At 45.9% G+C, this 24679-nt stretch overlaps 1 protein-coding gene across 1 annotated transcript in view; it reads right to left on the bottom strand.

The window, feature by feature from the left end:
- Window positions 1–24679, bottom strand: part of ITFG1 (integrin alpha FG-GAP repeat containing 1) — a 1017137-nt gene that overhangs the window by 50825 nt on the left and 941633 nt on the right. The window contains exon 16 of the mRNA XM_086945125.1: window positions 8104–8186. Coding sequence (XP_086801251.1) covers window positions 8104–8186 — 83 coding nt within the window. The remainder of the gene's footprint in view (window positions 1–8103; window positions 8187–24679) is intronic.

The raw sequence follows: 24679 nt of genomic DNA, 5'->3' as shown, positions 1-24679 counted from the left end.
CCTACTAAGGCATGATGAAAGGGCCAGGTGGAAACATATCTACAAGCCCCTTAAGAAAGCTGCTGCTGGGCAAGGGTCGAAATAAAGAGAAGGACATGAGCGAGGGAAGCAGAAATAAAATCAATGGATCGGTCTGTACAATATTTTGCAAATTTGTGCCACCGGCAAGCATACATGGTCTTGGTAGAGAGACACCTGGGAGCCAAAATACCATTACAGACTTTGGGAGGAAGGTTAAATGCTGTCAACTGCCGCCGCTCAATCTCCACGCAAGAAGGGGTAGAGTCGACAGGTTCGGGTGGAGGACCCCCCACTGCTGCTGCGACAGAAGATCCTCCTTAAGAGCAGCCTGATCGGAGGATCGATAATCAGTTGGAGAAGTTCGAGATACCAGACACTCCAAGCTCAATCTGGAGCCACAAGAATGACTTAGGCCCGGTCTCTCCTGATCTTCCTGAGCATTCTGGACAGGACTGGTATTGGCGGAAAGGCGTACAGGAGGCCTGAGCTCCGCTCAAGAAGAAATGCATCGCTGAGTGAGTGCCGCCTTGGAAACTCCAGCGTACAAAACTACTGACATTGAACGTTCTTGGAGGAATCGAACAGATCTAACCAAGGCTCTCACAACCGCTAAAAGAGACCTTGGGCCACCTTTGGATGGAGACGCCATTCATGATCCTCTCCAGTAGGTCGATGTTGATTTCGAATTCCACCAGAAAGCAGAGACCTCTGATCTCCACCTCTCCCCAATGGTCGCCCCATCTCAGGAACGACACATCTGTTACCACTGTTAGATTTGATTGGGGAAGTGAAAGGAGTCTGGTGCTTACCCATTCATAGTTTGATAACCACCACTGCAGATTTTCTGCATTCCCTCCGAGATTTGGACCATGTCAGAGAGGTTCCTCTAATGCTGCGACCACTGGAACTTTTAGTTCTACTGCAGAGCCCACATATGCCAGCGGGCATGTGTCATAAGTAACCCTAGGCAGAGTTGGCGCAGTGCCACTAACTGGAGTTCCACAGAGTTAAAAAAAACTCTGTTGACCTCCGCTCCACCCTCCCACACTTAAAAATAGTTTTAAAAAAATCACTTACTTGCTCTGGCGTCTCGGGGCTTCCCTCCTCCTGGTTGTGGTCTCTCCTCGCCATCCACGTCCTCGCCGGTAGCCAGCCCTACGGTGTACGTCTTGCGAGGACTGCGCATGTGCATGTGGGTTTGAGGAAGGCGAGGAGGAGAGACCATGGCCAGGAGGAGGGCAGCCGGGAGAGGCCAGAGCAGGTAAGTGGTATTTTTTTTAAACTATTTTTGGGCCGTGGGCAGGGGCCAACTCTGCTCTACTGCGGAGTCGGAGTTTTGCCTGAACTCCGCATTCCCAACAGAACACAGAGTTGGCAAAACTCCACTGGCGGAGTGGAGTTCACCAACCGGGGTTAGTCATAAGCAGGATGCAGGAGTTCCAGCAAGTTAGTCTTACCGAAACCTAGGATAGCGGCTGAAACATCAGTATTAAAGCCTGAATTTCTTGGACTTGCAGTCGGGAGGATGAGTTCGAAACTGCACTTGTGTCCATAACATCTCTGATGAAAGGGAACGTCTGAGTGGGAGTCAGGTGTGACTTCAGCACGTTGATAGTGAACCCCAGTGAGTGCTGGAAGTCTGCCATAGTCTGGAGGTGGGAAACGCCTGCCCTCAACAGCCATTTATCGAGATAGGGGAAGAATAGTACCCCTAATCATCGCAGATGAGCTACAACCACCGCCATCACCTTGGAGAAGACCCAAGGAGCACTGATAAGGTCAAAAGGGAGCACGGCAAACTGAAAGTGCCTGCATGCCGTGGTGACAGGGTGGGTAAAGATGCAGCTGGAAGACCCATCAATGCCCACAAAAGGAGCGATAGGCAGACTGGGATTCGCAGGGAGCCATCAAAAGGCCCAGGACTTGCCCGCAGCTCTGTCATCCTGAAGTGCTCCAGCGCTCAGTCTACCTTGTCTCCAAAGAGACAGGAGCCATTAAAAGGCATGCCCATAAGCAAATCTTGGACATCCCCTGAAAAGCCTGGACAGGCTAAGGTCCAGGGCCTCAACCGACCTCCTCACCACCATAGCAAAATAGGCCCACTCCTCAATAGCCATGGTAGGAGGAGAGACCGTGCCAGTATCTGGAGAGATGTCCCGTCCACTGGCATCGGCCAATTCCTTACACCAGTCCATGTTGGGATCTAGGGGCTGGTATTCTTCACAGTCCAGTGGCCCCTCCCAATCTTCCCCATGTCCTAGCCCATAGGAATAGAGCTCAGGCTCTAGCCCGGGAGATATTACTCCAGTTGACGTTGGCAGACGATGCCCCTCTGGTTCCATATCGGAGTCTGGGTTGAGAATGGGGACGGTGTTGGGAAAGTTTGAGTTGGTACAACTGATGCCAGTTCAGATCCATGCATGGATCAAAAGGGTTCGACAGGCGCCGGGGGCGGATCTGCTAGCAGGGAACCGGTAGAGGTGCCTCCCCAACCCGCGGGGCCCGAAGGCACGCCAGGGGGGACGAGCTATCCATGTATGAGGGGCATAGCCTCATAAAATTTGTGGAGTTGCGCGGGTGTCCTTGAGGCTCAAGAAATGAGATATAATAGGCATCTCGATGCTAGGAGACATAATGGAGGGCAAGGTTCTCAAATCCTACAATATCCAACAAGAGGATTTTGACCTGTATCGCAGTCAGTTCTACCGTTATTTGCAATTCCTGCATGTACAATCCCCCTATTATGGGTGAACATGGAGATCATAAAGTGGCGCAGGTTTACTGCACGATAATTGTTAATATGGCTGGCTCCTTTGACTCCCTTGCGAAGCCTGGGAATGAGATCTGGGCTTCCTCACAGATGAGGATTGGACTAAGGCGAGGGAAGCTCTGAGGCACTAAACAATATCACCCAGGATGCACCTGATGCAATTAAAGCTTCTCTACAGGACAAAGACTATGGAGGGTGGAGGCGATATACTCCTAAGTCGATCTTCATTGCTGGTGGTGGGAGACCTCTTACCCATGACCTGGAGCAGTCCTACATTTTTACCATTTTCGTCATGGGTGCCTTCATGCCTAGGGTTGGTCCTGGAATGGACAATACCACTTGACCCCAAACTCGTTCTACTGCATGTCAACTCCAAACTGGATAACAACAGGCACAAGCTCACATTACTTTGTTTGGAGTTGACAGTGACTATATGGAATATTACATGCCATTGAAGGGAGGAGGCCCCTCCAATGGTGGAGGAGAGGAGATGGACTATTACACAAATATGGAAAAAACGGTCTATGAGGCCAGGGGATGTCCCCAGATGTATGTGAAACTGTGGGGGGACTGGGCTAAGTATAGAAGCATGCGACTCTCACCGGGAGTCATCAAGGCTAGAATGCCAGACACTGAAATTCACGCCTACAAGAGATGAAGGCCAGTGGCCCTGGATGGGTGGGCTGGGGCCATGTTCTGTCTTGGAAATAATCCCAGAGACATTGAAGAGGGGAAGGAGGGGGGTGTCCAGATACTATGTGCCTTAGTTTCCCTTTACTTTAGTTCACTGTTCCTTTAATTTCTTGGTCTCGCCTACGCAGCGTGCAAGCGCTGCTTAGGAAGGACCTCTTGGAATGGCACTGTACTTTCTTGGAAACTCGTGCATGTTTTGCACTGTTTCCAATGAGTACTCGTGCATGCAGAGTGTTTGCCTTGTGGGAGCGAGCAGCCGCGCCATCTATTTGCAATTATCGTGCCTTGCTGCTCGCTCCAGCAAGGCAGCAAACACTCTGCATGTACAAGTACTCCTTAGGTGCCGGGCTTGTCTTTCAGCGCTTGTCTTGTTTAATACACTTCAATTGTCTTAGTTAATATAATCTGCTCGCTGTACACACATTATCAATGGTCGAACAAGTTATTTGATGGGCCCATACAGGATTGGCTACAACAGAAAAGTAAGTTCCAGGGCAAAGTTTCAGACTTTGGAGTAGGGAGATATACAGGTCTTTACTTCCAGAAAACTACTCCCCTTTGACAGGGAGCCTTGATGAATGTCAGGCTTACTCGCTACAACACGAGGCATAAATAAAGGGGCAATACAGTACGCATTGATCTCCACATGCTCGTAATTCATCTATCACGTAATAGGCCGAGGCAGAGCCTGACCCACTAAAACAAGATACTCTAATTGTTATTTTTTATTTAAATATTTTAAAAAGGGCATTTGTCTCCTCCTTTCAGCATTTTCTGGTTCGCATGACAGCCAATGCCAACACTGAACATAAACCGGGAGTCAGAAGGGATCGGGATGGACTCGTAGTCTGTAGTGTGAGCTAGGATTGGTTTATTGTCAGGACCTTGTCAAATTCTGGTTGGCTGAACAGAATTCAGTAGTGCTCATTGGCTGGAGTGTCCGCAAGTGCCTGTGCTTTGTTTAAAACACTGTCCAAGCCTACTCTGCTACTGGTTAATGGCGCTTCCTGGGGAGAGCTGGACCACGTATAGCTTAGTCACCAGTTCATCTTAAAATAGCGTCTTGCTGTCTGCTAAACTCAAAGTGTAGTATACAGTGCATCTGTTTGTATTGTATGCAGACAGCTCAGTGGGCTACTGCTATTGCTGTAGAGAGCCTTGTGTAACCTGCAATTTTAATTTAGCCTATTGAGTCATGAGCCCGCATCAAGAAGATTCATGGGGACAGCAAGGCAGAGTGTAGAACCTTACTATTTTTTTCTTGGTCTTTGGTTGGTTGCTAGGATTGCTAAAAACTGCTTCTTTTGGTAGTAATAAAGACTAGGTGCTGTAAAAACAAACAATTGCAATGCACTTGGTCTCGCATTTACGTAAGTTTAAGCTATTGCCATTGTAAATGACAATGCCTTTTATGTTTTAAAAACTACAATAAAAGGCATTGTTATTTGCAATGTCAATAGCTCAAACTTGCGTAAATGCAAGACCTATTGCACTGCAAATGCTTGTTTATATTGCACTTCATCATGTACCTTATCTTATAAATCCTGATAAAATGTGTTCATATTCAGGATCTTTTTTGTCATGAATCTACAGGCAGTTAACTCTTCAAAAGAGGAATATATTAAAAAAAATTGATTTTCAGCTTGCAAGATTAATTAATTTAGGAATATGACTGATCTGATACATGACCCTACTAAGAAGAAGCATTTGCAATGCAATCGGTCTCGCATTGGAACCTTTTATGTATTTAGCTATGCAGCACATTAGCCTGGGTGCTGAAACATCTACTGTTCTTAACATGGAGGGAAAGTACCAAACTGCGTGACACGCCAGGTATGGGAACACATGGCGAGATATATTGCCTTTCAGTGGGAAATGGTATAGTCCAAAGCTCTGTTTTTAATATAAAATCGGGGCCTTCTATGGTCATATCACTGAAAATACAAGAGTGATTAAAATATTATTGTCTACGGGTGCTCGTGGAAGACAATTTCTATGGACTGTAATCTAGCGAATTCTAAAGTGATTCTGTTATTTTACTGACCTCTGCTGGTCGTGTTGTATCAAGAAAGTTAAATAGAGGCAGTTGCCAGAAATTTTTTAAAAAGGAAGTCCCTCAGCAGAAAGCAATTCTGGAATTTTACTGGCCTCTACTGGTCGTTTTCAATCAAGACAGTTAAATAGAGGCAGTTGAACAAGCAGAACGCAATTCTGGTATTTTACTGACCTCTACTGGTCGTTTTCTATCAAGACAGTTAAATAGAGGCAGTAGAACAGAAAAAAAGTCTATGAGCGGAAGCAGACAAGTCCTAGGTCTTATCTCCAGAGCCCAAAAAGTACATACACATAGAAGTATATACTAAAGTATATACAAGAGGTCTCGCATGCTCAACCTTAATAGGAGTTTTGCCTTTTTGTGTCCCCACAAAATGTTAGGAGCATTTCCAAGAGATATTTTCAAGGATTATTTTGAACAAGAAATTAAGAGTACCTCAGAAGAAGCACTGTCCATCAATGGAAGGGATAGGTTGAGCTCCTGTCAGTTGAGGCTGGTTCAGCCTGCTGTCTGCTCTGAATAGGCATAAATTGGATTCTGTGACAATGTATAGTAGACAGGAATCAAACTCTTTATATTAACCCCTTCGGTGCTCGTGACGGAACCACTCCATCACGAGCCATGGACGCGCTGTGCTGGTACGGAGTAGTTTGTCACGGCGTGGCTGCCCCGCCCACGTTGCAGGAATTACGCGCCTGCGCGGCAGTACTACTTAGCGGGCGGGGCTGTGACGGAACCACTCCGTCACAAGCACAGCGCGCCCGTGGCTCGTAACGGAGTGGTTCCATCACGAGCATGGCGGCGCCGCGCGGCCCCCCCGTCCCCCGCTGCGGCGGAATTACCGCTGCGGCCAAGGGGTTAAAAGGTTATACAACATCCTTTGAATTTTAACAACTTCAGAAGTCTTTCCTGATTCTTTAGCACGGATTAACTGAAGCTTTACTATTGATGAGGAATGATCTGAACTGGGAGTATCTTATTCCCGTTTGGAGAACCTGGGGTTTTTCACAAGGGTTTTTAGAGGGGTGGAGTACTTAAGGGTTCAAGTAATGGGCCAATCTTTCAATGGACTAACTACTACTTTGTAAGGTCAAGATCAAGTGCAGAATGCGTGTAATGTAGGGTTGGGCTTTTTTAAGTTGCGGTTTGTTAGGAGTGTCTTAGTAACTATTAAAATCCATAAAGTTCATAAAGGAACTATTCTTTATAAATCTATTTCAGCATACACATTTTATTGTATATTCTTGGAAACGTGGACTGGACTAAGAAAATAAACACATACCAAGCACATTGAAGGCTGATTGAACACAAGAAACTAAATCCTGAAAGGAACTTGTATATGATTTTGTCTTCAAGATGCAAGCACCAGGACGCCTTTCAGGTATTAGTGCACTTTATAAATATCCTTCAATAAATGTTGCAGCCTGATACAGGTTGCTCCCCTGAAAGGTTCTAAACAGATTGCATAATACCCACATATGAGTCATCAGTTGTGTAGTTCTGGCATAATTGAAGGTTGCATATCTTTGAGCACTCTGATGTGAAGATCATGGCTAAGGTATTTGGTTTGCTATTCTGAGTGCAAGATATCATTATTCAACGATCTAGTAATATGAATTTATTCCGGTTATCACATGTATTACAAGACAAGTGCAATAGTTTTATTGACAGTTGGTATTATTGTTTGAGTCGAGATGGCGACACGTTTTGAAGATATGTGAATCTTCAAGTTCCGACAGTCCGTACTCCGAAGTGATGAATGGTTGTTTTACACAATGTAATGTGCTTAATCCACAGCAACATGAGAGAACGTTATAACATTTGGTAAGCACTAATTGAGTTTACTGAAAATAGGTATATTTGCATTCGACTAAAAAATGTGTATTTCTAATCACCATTTGTTTGCCATTTTTACTGTACAGTATCCTTGCGTGTAATACACCCCTGAATTTGTAATGCGTCAAGCTTTAAAAATGTAAAATAATTTCTCAAAGAGGAAAAGAGAAATGATTTTCGGCGCAGAGAAAATAAGCACAACTAAAAAAAGATTGGCAAAGTTGATTTGAGAAAACATGAGTGGCAATTATCAGACATACATTACTGTCTTTTAAAGTTAAATGTTCTTTCTTAATTTTCCTGGGGATGTTTATATAACATAAAGCGACTTAGAGGAGGCAGGGAATCATTTTACAAAGAAAAAGCACTGCATGCCACACAGGCAGGTTTTGAAAGCAAGTGGGGACGATTACACACGCTGAGGCATGTAAATTAAAGTGAAAGGAAAGAAGAAGAATTTGAGTGGCGTGGAGGAAACAGAGATTAGTTCTTCTCTCAGAGCAAGATGCTCAAGAGGTGAAGATTTAGATGACTGAAGGGATCCTTGTGGTTTACATAAGAGCAATTTAATATAAACGTACACTGAAAGGAAGTCATATTTATCATCATTGTTTTTTCTTTTGTGTTGCATCCACAACAACTGAAGCTGTAAACCTGTACCCTTAGTTAGTAAAATTAATCTCTGTTATTAATCAAATAAAATCAAGCACACAAGCGTTGGCCTTACCTTCGTGGGGAATCATGGGGATATGGAATAACTATCAGTTGAGAATTTGGGATAATGGCTGTCCATTCTTGTTTTCTTATAGCCTGAAGGAGACAAAAAAGAATGGTTTCACGTTGTTTTGAAGTTAACAGTAAGTGAAAATGTTAATACATTAATATAAGATACATTACATTTTGAAATGCAAGATAATAAAGCTACAACATGATAACAAAATAGAGGATAGGCTACCATAGGCATGACTGGCATTTTTCAATGTGTCCCAACTTCTTCTAAAATCAATGAAGAGTAGGTATAGCCAAGCTCAGACAAGACAACTTCATTTACGTACCTTCAGAAATGATTTTTCTGGTGAATACACTAACTACGTATTTCTCACCTTGTGAATACTCATTTGTGCCTGGTGGAGGGTACTGGGCTACACATTGGCCCTGCTGTCCTCAAAATCTCTAGGAACCGCAGCCTCTGCCATGAAAGGGCTGAAAAGCCAGGTGAGCTGGATGAGGAGTCTGGCATTGACAGATGGGAAAAACCCTAAGGTAGGCACATAGAGGAGGAAATTGATGGTAAAATTGCCTCATGGGAGCAGACAGGCCCACGAAACAGACTGTGGATGTGCTCTCTTTAAAGCACTCCAAGGCTTAGTCAGCTTTATCCTCAAAAAGCTGAGATCCGTCAAAGGGCCCAGCCATTAAAGATGCTCAGACTTTCTCGGAGAAACCTGGTGATCTCATCGCAGAATAGGGACAGATAGCACTGTACTGTAGGCTCCTTATTCTGGAAATATGTGCTAAAATGCTCTATGAAGTGATAAGGTTAAATGTCGAAGCTCAGCTGGTTGAGGTCTTGTGGTTTTTGTTGATAAATCATTTCATTAAATTCTTTATTTCGGCTAATATGCCATAAAAGACAGTGCATACATTACATTGCATTTCATTGGTAGTTAAAAGCATGTTATCACATACATACATAAAACACAGGATATAAAATACAGTACAAGTTGGAAAATAGTTGGAAAATAATTTGAGCAGAAACGTTCCTTTAAAAAAAAAATACGATGGACCTTCATGTCAATCCCAAACATCGGTTCGATTACAATTGATGCCCTATTTTTTTCCTTTGATAAAAGATAGAGAGCAAGAATCTACTAACACTAAATATTATTTGTTGAGATGTATTTGTTGTGAGGATTCTCAGAGCCTGAGAGCATGACCTCAAGCCTAAAAGTAAGCATATTGGTTTAATCCACTTCCTTCTAGCCTGTTGATAGAAGGGACAGAAAAAAAGAATATGCTGTTCATTTTCGGTCTGGTTTTGGTCACACATAGGGCAAATTTCATCCTTTACTTTACTAGGGATGCTGGTTCGCGATTTCTAGCCCACCGTGCCAAGGTAGTTTTAATCAGTAGATTTCCATACCGGAATTTTAGGAATAAAGTTTTGGCACGTGGCGGCTCAATCTCATCCATAAACATCTCATAGAGCGGTTCATCCTTAAAGTTTAGGAACTTTGCAACTAAGGTACCACTGGTTGTAATATTTACAGTCCTACTTAACATAAAACTCCAAAAGGCTCTTTTTAGGATTAATTTGGGGTTAACAGGTAATTGCTCAGGATAAATCAATCTTGCTTCTTGAACGTTCGCTGAAGAATTTCCCCTCAGATGGATATAAATCAGGTGTCCTAGGGTTGTAGAATGGATGGTGAATACTATTGATTGCAACATAACCAAAGTTGCATGCTTCAAACTATCTGAAGCTAGATGTAGACCTACAGATTTATGGCCTGAGTTTCGCACCTATGCAGACAACGTGCAAGTCCCTGAATTGTCGGATGGTTGGAGCACAATATCTCCTGCATGACATACAGAGGTGATCCTACATCTATAGGATATATGCTTAAGGTATAGATTGTGATGTGGTGATCTATAGCTATCAAAATGCAACCTCAAATTCTGGATGATTTTTAGATGCTTGCCCAACTAAGATTTTTAAAGAACTAGCCTCCACACATATTCTTTTAATGACCATAATCTGTAATAACAACTTTCCAAGCCGTGAGGTGAACGGCCAGCGAGGACATTAATTACCTCAACAGCGCCAGGATCACTAGCGCTACAGCGCCTTACCAGACGACGCCGTGAGGGAAACGGCTAGCCCGGCCCGGCCAAACTACACTTCCCAGGAGCCCCGGCGGCGGAAGTGACGCCGCAGGAGCGCCAGGCGGCGCTTGAAAGAACGGAGCGCCCTGAGCTCCAGCGGGACAACTTTCCAAGCCGTGAGGTGAACGGCCAGCGAGGACATTAATTACCTCAACAGCGCCAGGATCACTAGCGCTACAGCGCCTTACCAGACGACGCCGTGAGGGAAACGGCTAGCCCGGCCCGGCCAAACTACACTTCCCAGGAGCCCCGGCGGCGGAAGTGACGCCGCAGGAGCGCCAGGCGGCGCTTGAAAGAACGGAGCGCCCTGAGCTCCAGCGGGACAACTTTCCAAGCCGTGAGGTGAACGGCCAGCGAGGACATTAATTACCTCAACAGCGCCAGGATCACTAGCGCTACAGCGCCTTACCAGACGACGCCGTGAGGGAAACGGCTAGCCCGGCCCGGCCAAACTACACTTCCCAGGAGCCCCGGCGGCGGAAGTGACGCCGCAGGAGCGCCAGGCGGCGCTTGAAAGAACGGAACGCCCCTCGCACCCGCGAGTCGCGCGCGGGAGCGCCCGGGGCGAAGCCCGGGCAAAGGGCGGGCCCTCTACGGCCCTCATCGGCAGGAAGAGGCAGGGGCAGGGCCAGAAACCCTGCAAGCGTGAAGACACCGATTGTCCCTCAAGTAAGTCACGTTCACATATTACACAGCCTGAGCAATGTCCAAAAAACCTGTAGTAGTGCAACAAAATAAGATAAACAACTACATGGTCCAGACTGTTCAGAAAATAAATATGCAAAGGAGGGAGTCACTGGGGCTGAGCCTATCACCTGACTTGCTATGCCCATCACCACCTACATCTACCTCTATCCTGCTCGATGGTACAGTAACTCAGGACATTCATACTGTAGACTATACAGCTGATTTTACACCCCAAGTTATATCGGGATCATCGGAGAATGTAATTCCGGCTCTTGATGGCTTGCCTACCGATGTTATTATAGACACTGACATTGACCAAGACCCAGAGCAGGATACACAATCCCAGGTCTCCGTCCTAGACCAATCCCTTATAGGACACGCTGGCAGACCTAAACGTCAATGCACTAAGAATCCTTCCAAGCGGGGGGGTTTACGCTCAGGGACCAAGCGGAAGAGGGCTACCACTCCAAAGCACAAACAAATGACTCTTGTCGAGGAACATCCTTCTTGTTCCTCCGAGGAAGCCCTCCTTGATAAAATTGCTGATCTCATTGAGATGAAAATTAATAGCATTGTCAAACCTCTCATTTCTAAGATCGACAAACTGCAAGCAGAGGTCAAGAAGCTGGGCGCACTTCAAAATACAGTCACAAGTGGTATTGAGAAATGTACTAAGCTAATTACTAATCTGGACAATAATCCTAGAGGAGCTGAAGCTGGAAGCAACACGGATGTTGGAGATGAAAGGGAAAGGCTTGGGCCAAATCAAAATCCGACGCAACAAACACTATCAGTAGCATTTGAGGGCCCCATATCAGCATGCTCCATATCAGACCCAACTCCTTCGCTAAACATTCCTCCCACGCAAATACAAGTGCAACCTCAAACTCACCCCACGGACCCCTTGCAATTTATCGTAGAGGCCACACCCGTGGTTTTGGTCCTCGCAAACGTACCCCCATTAGAAGGGGATATAGCTGAATCTTCATCTTCACTTTGCAGCAAAGCCCTACACTGGTTAACTACCAATATCCGACTAGCACCAGGTGGGAAACATCATCTTGCAAGTGTGATTAAATCTGCAACCAGGACCCCTTGGCTGGGAAACCGGCCAAAAAAATTTAAAGGGGATTGCGTGGCAGTGACTTTTTCTAACCCAGACGTTCTTCCTAATATTCTCACAAACATCTTTCCTCCCCAACGAAGAAGAGGCACTGTGGTTCCACTTACTTTGAAATTTTTTTATGGAGAGCAGCAGAATGTCTCTTTTCCAAGGACTCCCGCCCCAGGGTGGGATACTAATTGGGAGCCTCACTTTAGATGGGGGCAAGATTTAAGGAACAACGCCTCAGTTCACCGTCACCAACCCCCAGCGTTTAATCCTGTCATTCAGCCACTTGAACTTTTTAATCGTTTTGCGCCTCTTTCATTCATGGACCAAAATGATTGACTCTCGCCAGCTGGAGAAGAAAATAACTCAGAAGGTTTGCAGCCAGCTCCTGGCCCTTTGGCTCATTCTTCATTAAGTGCTGAGGTCCGAAGAATTATGAGCTGGAACATCGCTGGGCTTAGAGCTAAATTTAAAGATAAGAATTGGCTGGACCTAATTAGAAACTATGATATCCTTGCATTCCAGGAAACTTGGGAAACATCAGTGTGTCTGCCAATAGATGGTTATTCACTTTTTTATGTACCTGCAGACCCCAGTAAAGCAGGAAGAGCAAGGGGTGGGTTGGCTTTATACATTTCACTTGATGTAAAAGGAAAAGCGAGGCATATTAAGTCTAACACTAAAAATTGTCTAATGGTGGAATTGAGCTCATCAAACTCCCATCCCATTTTACTTATCAATTTTTATAATTCCCCAGCCAGTCAATTTCCTACCGAGCATTTAGCATCCCTTGAGGACCTCCTATCAACTTATGATACAAATAGCTCTCATGGGTATGAGGTGATCCTCATGGGAGATTTCAATATTCATCCTTGTCAGGCGGGTTGCCAAAGAGAAACAGAGGAATCCCTTTTTTATTCTCCCACGCCGCATTTTGAACACACATCTAGTGGCGAGGCTCTGGAACTGCTCTTGGCTACCTTTAACCTCTATGAATTTTATTCTTGCCCAAATGACTCACGGTTACCGACCTATGAGGGCAAGGACCGAGGCACAATTATTGATTACATTTTTGTATCTTTTAGACTTTTATCTGATGTACTTGTTTGTAAAGTTTTAATTTCTGTTTTTAGCGATCACAATCCTGTGATTTTAGAGGTTTTAGCACAGGGAGCTTTGGGTAATAGAACTTCTGGAAATTCTTGTGCCACAAACCTTGCGCTGAGTGACCAAAATCGAAGGCTCAAATGGGACAAAGTTACCCCTATAACCTTCCTACAAGATACACTAGCCAAGGTAGAAGGTGAAGTCGCCATATGTTTAGATAACAAAAACTCTAGTAATACCCTGGTCGAGGCCTTTAGCACTATTTGTCAACAAGTCAAATTAGATCTGACTGTGAAGGTTAAATGCAATAAGACCATGGGCCCCAAATGGTTCGATACAAATTGTTCTAAGGCTCATTCAACTCTACTTAAAGCCTTAAAAAACAAACCTAGAAACAGAGTAATGGTAGCATCTCTAAGGAAAAAATATAATTTGGCTATCAGAAAGAGGAAATCCGAGATAAAAGATGAAGCATGGAATAACCTGTTACTGCCTGAGACACAGAAAGATAGTGCCAAATTTTGGGCAGTAATAAATCACCCATACTTTGTAGGGTTAGATCATCAAAGAGCGGATTGTATCATACCAGACGAGCAATGGGTGACACATTTTAGTAATATTTATCGTCACAATGATACGAGTATAGATCAGGAACTTCCTCTTTCCTTAGCGCCAAATCCCATCTCCCCTTTTACTCAGGATGAGGTGAAAAAAGCTATCAACGATACACTCTGTAAAAAGGCACCAGGACCAGATGGGGTTCCGGCAGACTTTTTTAAGAGTGCCCCTGATTTTAGCTCGAAAATTTTAACCAATGTTTTTAATGCAACACGGGATTTTATTTTCCCCTCTAGCTGGGCAAACTCAACTATAGTGCCAATTTTTAAGAAGGGTCAGAGGACAGACCCGGCCTGCTATAGGCCAATTTCCCTTATTGATTCTAGTGTAAAGATTATGGGCAGAGTCCTATTATCTAGACTGACCCTTATTTTAGAAAGTAGGGGTATTTTATCTAATGCACAATATGGTTTTAGATCCAAGAGAGGAACGTTAGATCAGTGCCTAAATTTAGAATTAATTCTAAATAAGTATGTAGTCGGCAGGGAGGGGTCTTTATACATGGCCTTTATGGATCTGTCATCGGCTTTTGACCTGGTCAACAGGGCAAAGCTGTGGCGGATCCTCCTGGCCATGGGTGTCGACCCCCCTTTGGTCGAATACCTGGCCGAGTTACATAAGGACCTTCTGACCTCGGTCAGAGTTACTCAGGATGGAAGATGCACGTGTCACTTTAAGTCGGAGAGGGGGGTTAGGCAAGGGTGTATACTTGCTCCCCTCCTCTTCACCTTATATATCAACGACCTAGAGGCAGTAATGATAACAGCCCACAGCGATATTCCACGTGCGGGGGAGACAAAGATTCCTGTACTCCTGTACGCGGATGACGCTGTCCTCCTGGCACGCTCCGGAGTCGCGCTAAATAAACTTCTTGCATCCTTCGGGACTTTTATGTCATCTTTGGACATGAAAATTAACACAGACAAATCACATGTAATGATTGCTGGCCCCGCTGGAAGGAAAAAAAAGTCACTAACTTTCTCCTGTGCAGGAAAGGAGGTAAAGAGAGTTTCCTCCTTCCCATACTTAGGTGTCACTTTTGACGATAGGGGTACTTGGGGCCCTCAGCTTTTGGCCAAAAGTAGCGCTGTCGCTAGAGCGGCCGCAGGGCTGCTGGGTTTTGCCAAAAAGCTGGGTGCTCGCCCAATGGAAAGCATCATTAAAGTTTATAATTCCAAATGTTTGTCAGTTGCCCAGTATGGCTCGGTAATCTGGGGATATACCAGCCCAGCTAAAATACAGATCGTAGAGAATAAATTTTTGAGATCCTTGCTCTCTGTCCCCCAATCAACTTCGACCTTTGCAATACACACAGAGCTAGGTGTGGGCTATATTTCAGACTTACTAAAATTAGCGCCAGTGATTGGTTGGATAAAAACATGGCTCAATCAGGAGCTAACTTTAAATCATACCATCCTAAAAGATTGCTTAGCCCTGGATAGAGCCCTCCACATTCCCTGGTTGCGATACGTTAAAATGCAGCTTACCCTGGCAGGTCGTCCGGAGCTTTTTTGTTCTCCAGAAGGAATAACTTATGGCGATATAAAACTAGTTAAAAACACCCTGACAAATTTATACGCCATGGAAAGGGAAGAAGCAGAGTTAAAAAAGACTATGGTAAGGAAATATTGCACGCTCTCCTTAGCCCCAGGAATGGAACCTTATCTCCTCTTTACCACAAATTCTTATCACCGCTTTCTCTTAACGAGATTTCGCTTCGATTTAATTCATTTTGTACTGGGCAACTTCAAATCTTGGTCGCGACCCGAGGATGCCGATCCATGCGACTGTGATCACTTCTCGACACAGGATACGATGCACTTTATTATGTTCTGCGGACATTACACTGAGCTCAGGAAAAGTTATCTGCTCCCTATCTTACGCCACCAGGGCTTCATCCAGGTTAAACCAGCCCTGTTGTTCTTGCAGCTCCTCCCCAATGTAAATGTAGCTTTTTCAGTGGCTAGTTTTTTGGTTGCAGGCGCACGTAAAAATAAGCACCGCACAAGGCACAGGCACTTTATCTTTGATAAATGATTCCTCTCTTCCTCATTTCTTAAATGAATTGTGCTTAATAAACCCTTCTTTTTTTAGCTTTTTAGATATTTATGTATGTTGCATCGTGGCTTATCTGTTTTATAATATTGATTGAATGTTTCAAATTTGATAAATTGTTTCTGTGCTTCAATGAAATGTACTGTAACCAGGATATGCAAAATGCTTGCTCTTTTATGATTTTAAATAATCGAATAAAGAAAATTGACTGACTGACTGACTGTAATAACTCCCACAGCACTTGTCTCCACTCATCTAAAAAAAGGAAACTTTAGCCTCTGCATTCCTATAAACTATCAACCTATTTCCCTTCTCCCTTTTAAAAAAAATATCATCTTAGAGAGTTGGGTGAACAAACAATTACCTTCACATATTGAGGAAACAATGCCCTCAATATTTATTGATCTGGTTTCAGACCATCTTTCAGCACGCACAGAAACTGTGCTTCCTGCTGCTGTTAAAGACCTCGCATGATCTTGGACAGGGGGACCTCATCGGCTCATATCCTCCTGGACCTGTCGGCAGCTTTCAATGCTCTCACATGATAGATTATGTGCCATTGGTCTACAGGATAACACTCTACATTGGTTTGAATCGTTTCTGAAGAATACAACGCAGGCTTCATTCTGTTCAAATGTTAAAGACATTCCTTGTGGCATTTTTCAATGATCTGCCCTGATTCCAACTCTTTTTAACATACTTGTTGCTCCTTTGGCAGGTCTGATTGTTTCCTAGGGGTTTCAATTTTACGGCTATGCAGATGATACTAAGATCATCATCCACATGAAGGGCAATTTTAGCGAACTTTAAGCTCAATTTTAAAGCTGCCTAGTGAAGGTGGCCTTTTGGATGACTGCCAGCTCCCTGCGATTAAACTCAGAAAAAAACAAGGTGCTGGTGTTTGGAAATCCCTCAAGAATAGTCCTCCGTATTGTGACCCCAGACATTAGGGGCCTTAAACCAGCAATAACTGCCCGCAATCTGGGTATACTGTTTGACAACACATTTGAACAGTATATAAAAAAACGAATGCCTACTTGCTTTTTAATAATAAAATAAATAAAACTATCTTTTGTTCCTAAACACTTAGCTGCAAGCCTTGATTCGTGGCAGGCTGGAATATTGTAATGCACTATACGTCAGTCTCCCTGCTTATCTTACACAGGGACTGTGTATTTGGAATAGGAAAATTGAGAGCATCTTTAAATATCTGCATAAGTTACACTGTTTCCAAGTGGAAAAAAGATGCTAATTTAAGGCCTTCTGCATGTGTCACAGGGCTTTTAATCCAGCATCACAGACCATCTATATTTCTCGAATGTTTAAAAGATATACCCCTGTCTATGCTTCTTCGTTCTGCCTACGTTCATTTGCTTATTGTACCCAAGTACTGGAGGTCTAGACTGGGAGGACACTACTTTTTTGCGATTACAGCACAGGCATAGAACAAACTACAGATTAAGCTACGTTTGGAAACCAATGTGTTAAAACTTCAAAGGTCTTTAAAAACTAACTTTTTTACTCAATATTATAAACATTATAAATAGATAATGAATAATTCTTTGTGTTCTATTTAGATTTTATGTACTGATTGGCAAAAGCTTGACACCTCCACTTAGCGCCAGGACACCCTCGGGTAATCCCATGCTCTACAAAATGAATAATATTTATTGATACCCTTCAGGTGCCAGACAGGATCCAGAAATATTCGCCCCCAGCAATAGCTCAATAACACTACCAGCAGGCCGCATGTAATTCCTGTCAAGAACTCAGTGAGGCCAAATGTGACACCAGGCTACATATGACGTCGACAAGTGTCATTTCCTGTTTATCCAATCTTCAGTGATGGACGTTTGGAGCTCTTTTCATATTTTTTCCAGATAAAATGAATCAGCAAATCCATCAGAGACTATGTTAAACGTTTCATTGTTTAATCCCTGTAAACAAAGTTACAAGAAGCTGCCCTAATTGGATCCAGACAATATCTGTTTGAGGTATATAGGCTTCGACTAGAACTTCTCAGCAGAGACTGCAGTTCTTGATGCCCTCAAAGTGCATTAGGGATGCCAAACTATTTTTGATAAGGGCACACACGCATAATCCAAAGAGGTCAAGGAATTAATCTACCAAGGAATCCTCTCACAAGAAACAAAAAAAGACACACAAGAAGCTGTTTTTTTGAGAAGGCTGTTGCTCTTCTGGAACTAGGGGGAGACTCTGCAGCAGAAGTAACTGCTTTCTTAGGTAGCTTTTAAAAAAAAATATTTATCTGTTTAACCTATACAGCTACTTTATTGTGTTACTGTAAAGTTGGCAGAGAAATGTTTTTTTTTTTATATGTTGTAGGTTGTTACCAATTCAAGTTTACATTCTGCTTTAAAATGTAATTTTTATGCACTTTTTCACAATCAGGTTTTTTCCTATCCGACTTGGAGCCTGTAATCGCTATTTTCTTGGGCCTGCTGGATAATATTTTTGATAGTTGGAGTTCAGCTCTGTATTTCTTTTTCCTTTCTAGGTGAACCACATGCAGGGAGGCAGAGCTCCATGGAACGGAGGCTACAGTGCGACCACGCAAAGGCACACCAGCAGCACGCCAAAGTAAAGCTTGTTGGTGCCTGTCAGCGCACCAATAGAAAAAGGCACACAAAAGTTTCGAAAATCTGCCTTTTCTGCATGGTCACCACGGTTTTTTCGCCTTTTGCTGGATCCTCTATTTTTGCTGGCTTTGTAACTCTGTGCACTTTACCTCTGCTAACTAGTAATAAAGAGCCTGTGTTCCCCCTTTAAACACTGTCAAATTAGCATATTCCTAAATGCAATATTTAACGTATCTGTAAGACCCTTGTATATGGTCCAAGATGTATCCAGAGACTGTAAATTAAATGTCACTTGTGGACTGCAGTCTCTATTGTGCTATCCACTACAGTGACAGTGTAAAAAGGGGTGGCAGTTTAAACCCTGCAATTCACCCTATCAAAATCCATCCTTTTGGCAGGTCAAAACCTCTATTTTGAATATCAATAAGTCACTCCTATGTAAGTCTTGTGGACCACAAGGCAGGGTGCACAGTACGGAAAGGTAGGACATGTAGAAATGTAATGTTAACATTGCCTTAAAGTGACTTGCACCCAAAAGCTATCTGGTCCTGTGGCAGGCATAGTTGTCCTATGTAGAAAGCCAGAGTACAGTTTAAAATCCTAAACCAGCATCTCAGGAATGTGGCAGGTCTAGCTGTTCTATGTAGAAAACTAGATCACAGTTTAAAATCCTAAACCAGCATCACGGGAATGTGACTACCTAGAAAAAATATATATTTTTAATAGTTCATTAAAATTCAGTTCAATGGTGAAGTCTGATTTTAATAACTATTAATTAAAACTACCTTTTAGAAAGTTACCTTTTCCCTGCCTGAGGTTGCTAGAGACTAATTTGCAAAGGCTTTCCAACCTCTCCCAGCCACTGATTAACATTTGGATGAAAAAGGGGCGAAATACCAGGAACAAAAAATAAGCTGACCTGAATGGACAGAGAGCTCCATCAAACCTCACAGAATTTGCTATGAGCATACTTTCCGACATTACAGAGTCAAATTCTACTTAAATGGTGTACCCTGCTTGACAGGTCTGATGGGCTTGCAAATAACACTTTGGGGCACACTTGAAAGGGAGGGAAACTGGATGCCAAAACATTTCTTATGCATCTACTGTCTGGTTGCTGGAAAACCCTACTTTTGTTCTATCAGACAATTGGCTCTGGGTTTATTCAGTGGAGAAAGCATCTTGTAGAGATTTGTAATTAAACCGCGTTCTGACTTTTTGGTAACTAACCATTTTTCAAAGAGCTGCGGCGAGACCAAGTCGTAGATCTGTGACAGTGTAGAGAATAGGAGAAAGCCCTCCAAATCAAAAAGATGCCCTGCCGATCTGCAGCTGGAACCTAGCCATTGTGGGAACATGTGAGTGTCCGTTCCTGGGGCAAAGTCAGAATTGTCTAGTAAGGGAGCTAGCGGGACGGGAATGTCGTGAGCTCCCGTTTAGTGGCCACCAAAGTCCCACACATCCAACGCTGTACATGTAATGGGCGATTTCTGGAGATATCATGGTCTGTGCCCGCGACGAAGGAATAGTATTTTCCATAATGAGGTCTGGGCCATTGCCCTGTCTTGGAAGAGCCATCTCTTCTCTGACTCAGGCCTGTACCATTCCACCAGCTGAAAATATTGTTGCAGGTTAGGGATCCCCAGGCCCCCCTCCTCCAGCCCACGAAAAGCTAGATTTCTATGCATTTGCGGTCTCTTCCCCGCCCAGACAAAGTGCTGTATCGCCTCTTGCAGAGTCCCAAGGTCCCCCCGCAGGGGTAGCAATGGAATAGTCTGGAAAATGTATAGTATCTTGGGGAGTGCTGACATTTTTACAGCCGCGATCCGCCCCAGCAAGGACAGTGGTTGTTTCTGCCACTTCCTAAGATCCCTTTGGATCTGTGATGTAACTTTAGCGTAGTTTAGGGCAACCGTTTGTTCCGTGGACGGCAATAGGATGATTCCTAAATAGGGAAGTTGCGTTTGGACTAATAGTCCCCCTCCGTACATGGATGCCTCGTGTGCTGCATCGGAGTTTCTGCAGAGTGGCAGTATCAGCAACTTCCGTTTGTTTATCTTGAGGCACGACACCCTACCGAAGGCCTCCACCTCCTCTAGAAAGGCCGGCATTGACTGCCTAGGATTATCGAGCGCCGCCAAAATATGGTCGGCGTATAGGCTAATTGAGTGCGACTCTCCGCCGAAGGTTGTGCCACGAATATTTGGGTTGTCTCGCACCCTTTGTGCTAGCAGCTCGATATAGAGCGCAAAGAGGAGGGGTGAGAGCAGACACCTCTGCCTAGTGCCTCGTTGAATTTCGAAAGGACTTGAGCCCAACCCGTTGATACTGATTCGTGCCTGTGGGTGATGATAGCAGCTTGCAACCCACGCTCTGAAGTGTTCCCCAATACCAAAGTGTTACAGAACCCTCTAGAGAAAGCCCCAATCCACGCGATCAAACGCTTTCTCAGCGTCTATGGCGAGGAGCGCCGAATCGGATTGTTGGTAGTGGGCTTCATTTAAGTGGTAAATGCGTTTGGTATTGTCGCTACATTGTCTGCCAGAGATGAAGCCTGACTGGTCTGGCTCTATAATCCCCAGGAGGCGTGGTCCAAGCCTGGAGGCTAGCACCCACATGAAAAGTTTGAGATCAAGATTGAGTAGGGAAATCGGCCGGTCGGCGGGGCAGTGGGTGGTACTTTTGCCCGGCTTAGGCAACACTATGATGTAAGCCTCTATCATGTCAGGTGGGATGGAGCCGGGACCCTGGAACGAGTTAAAAAGTTTAGTAAGAATTGGAGCGAATGAGGAGAAGCCGTCAGGCCATGGCGATTTCAGGGGTTTGAGACGGGAGATTGCACTAACCACCTCCTCAATTCTGATAGGTGCATCCAGCGACGTTACACTCTCTGTGTTAAGCGCTGTGGTCGCTGCGCCGTGCAGATAAGTCTCCGCGCTATCGTCGGATGGGGGGGTCTGCCTTGTAGAGAGATGCATAATATTTCCTAAACGCCTCCGCGATTTGTACCTCGTCATATATCTTCTCCCCGTACTCCCTGTGTAGGGTTGTGATTTTAGAGCGCTGGACTTTGGCCCGAAGCGCACTCGCCAGGAGGCGTCCGGTTCTGTTCCCACCCACATAGTATGTTTGCCGAAGCCTGAGGGCAGCATATTCGGCCCTATCAGTGTCTAAACCTGCCAACTGAGCCCTGGAAACTCTTAGCTGTTTCCAGATTCTTGGAGCTCCCGTGCGACTGTGCACGCTTTCCAATTCAACCACTTTGGCCGCTAGGGATTCCCGCTTGCTTTTACGGTCCTTGACCTCTGCCGCTGAGATGGCTATTAATTCTCCTCTCACCACTGCCTTTAGGGCCCCCCATACGGCCGCCACAGGCATGTCCGGCTGGTCGTTAAGCTCGATATAGTCAGTAATGCGCTTGTGGAGTTGCTGGACTACCTCCCTTCGTTGCAGGAGGGCTTCCCTCGACCGGCCCGGTGATGTCTTGATGCATGGGACTCTAATCGCTATTTCCACTGCATCATGATCTGAGATGGCAGTCGGGATGATGTCCACGTCCTCTACCCGAGTCACCAGCTAGCCTAGGAGGTGGTCCAGTCTGGCATACGTACGGTGCACATGAGAATAGAATGTGTAGTGCGAAGTCTCGGGGTGCGTAGCCCGCCACAAGTCCACCAGCCCCCTCTGTGCCAACCAGTCTTTCCCAGCCATCAAAAGTGCGCCTGTGTTGCCAAAGCGATGACCAGATCTGTCTCTCTCCTTATCCATAACCAGGTTGAGGTCCCCTCCCATGAGTAGAAAGAGGTCTGGGGAACATAGAGCCTCGGACCTTGCATTTTTGAGAAAGGGCTCCTGACTCGTATTAGGGGCATACAGGGATCCCACTGTCAATGTCATGCCACCCACCTTGATGCTATAGGCAAGAAGCCTGCCTTTAATCTCCCCAACCTTGTCTCCAATTTGACCGTGGAGGTGTTTGGCAAATAAAATCGCAAACCCCGCCTTTTTGTCAGAAGTGGAGGAGAAGAACTGTTGAGGGAATGCTCGGGACCTCATCTTATGCCAGTCTTTGGTAAGTAAATGGGTTTCTTGAAGTAAACATATAGCGGCGCCCGAGTGTTCTAAATACGATAGGACCGCCCTCCACTTAATGGGGTTGTTAAGCCCCTTCATATTCAAAGTAAGAACCTTCAACGTAGCCCCAGACATCTCAACTCAGAAGTATAGTAGCTGCACATTCTGGCGGAAGCCGCTCATGCTGCACCCCTCATGTGGGCCTCGGCCCCTATCGGCATACTGGTTCCCTCCCACCCTCCCCTACCCTGCAACTCACCCAAAGCCCGTTCCCCCCTCCCAACCAGCCTCCCTCCGGCCCCCTCCCCAACAAAACAACTGTTAAATGGTGCCCCTTCTCTTAAGGAGTGAAAGAGGAGCTCCAGAAATGATTTAGTGATGGGCACATTCCCATCTCCCGAGTCCGTTTGGTGTTTCGGCGTGGCCTGGGGGGAGGGCCCATCGTCCCCTTTAGGTGGGCCCTTAATGAGCATATCCGTTAGCTTGCGCTCACCTTTCTTCCTAATGCTGGCCATACCAGGCCGGAAGCCTATGGAGCCGTGTCCGCTTTGTTCTGTAGGGCGCTATGAGGCTGCTCTTCCCCTTTCGGTCGCTGCGTAGCCCGTAGTGGGAGGAGGGCACTGCACCTGGTCCTCGAAGATCTACCCCTGCGTCCCTGGGGGGGCCATGTGATGATGTGGGCCAGGGGGTAAAACAGCACCACAAGCTCCTGAGTTCCTAACGCCTGTCACCAGAGCCCCGGGACCCCTTGCGCCAGTCACTTTGTGCCACCTCTCACCTGGCTGTGGCTCACCTTGTCTAGCTACCGGCTCTGCCTTCAAGTTGTGGGCCCAATGCGAGAGGGCCTGTCCACGGCCCACAGCACTCCAGGCCCAGGCCCCGTAGGCCTCAGGCGCCGTCCCCCACGCCCTTCCAAGGCTATGGAGCTCCACGACCAGTCCAGGGGAGACAGCGCCCGGGCCGCCGCTCTTCCAGTGTAGGCCTCAATGCCTCGGCCTCACATTGCGCGCCACCGTGCTTGGCGCGACCCTCCTCTCGCCTATGGGCAGCGGGGGGCCACAGTGTGCTGCTCGCAGAACCGTATAGTTGCTGCCAGTGTGCTCCAGCCGCCCAAGGCTCACAGGCAGCTCGTTCCTGGATGCAGGTGTTCAGCTGGCTACGCTGCCATTTTATGATGTCCGGGCCTGCCCTCACCGGGGCACCACTGCCTCTCTCGGGCTCCCAGATCCCCTGGGGGGTCGGCGCCTGATGTGCGCTCACTGCTCCAATAACTCTCTGCTCCCCCAGGCCGCGGCTTGCTGTCGGGGGGCCACGGGGGGCAGTGCCCAGTTTGCCGTGTTCCTGGTGTAGGCACTAAGGCCACAGCCTCAATTTTCGCGCCTCCCCGCGGCACAAGGCCGTCTACCTACTTGCTGTCCCGGAGGGCCACAATCAGTCTCTCGCTGCTTTGTGGGGTCGCCGCAGCCACGACCCAGCAGCTCCCCAGCGCAGCGACTCACCTCCAGCCGGCACGCCGGGTCTCCTGGTACTGGGGCACCTGCACAGGTCTCGTCATGGAGTGCTCCCGCGTCCTGCCAGTCAGGACGCCATTTTGCGATGCCCGGGGCCGGGTTGTATACGGTCGTCGCTGCCTCTCCCGAACTTCAAAGGCAACAGGGGATCAGGCGACACTGCGTGCTCGTTTCACGCCAACTCCCGTGTTCTGAGGGGGAGCTTTAAGTGAGATTTGGCCGGCGAGGGGAGTACGAAGCGGGGAGCCTCGAACCTGCGTCCTCCTAGGTCACCATCTTGGCCACGCCCCCTTTGTGTCATTTTTTTAATTACATTTTACCTGGGAATTTTACTGTTTTGCATTTCGACTTTATTACTGTTTTAGTACTGCAAAAATACTTCACACATTGCCCCAAGTTAAACCTGTCTGCTCTGTGCCACATCTAGCAGGCAATTGAGCTCAAGTTAATTTAGTGACTTTGATGGTTCTCCATGACAAAGGTTGTGATTATTTCTTGAAGTGGGTAGTTACTAACCGCACTTCATTATCCAATTTATTACAGAGCTGTTGCCCAGTGTCCCCGTTTCCCAGTCCGTTTGTAATTGTACTCATATTCAGGCCCTCTGCACCAGTTGTCTTCCCTTGGTCAAACCCACTGTGTTATCTGCTGAGG

This window comes from Lissotriton vulgaris, chromosome 12, assembly GCF_964263255.1.
Source record: "Lissotriton vulgaris chromosome 12, aLisVul1.2, whole genome shotgun sequence".
NCBI lineage: Eukaryota > Metazoa > Chordata > Amphibia > Caudata > Salamandridae > Lissotriton > Lissotriton vulgaris.
Note: the sequence above shows the minus strand (reverse complement) of the source record. Positions and strands in the feature narration are given on the sequence as shown.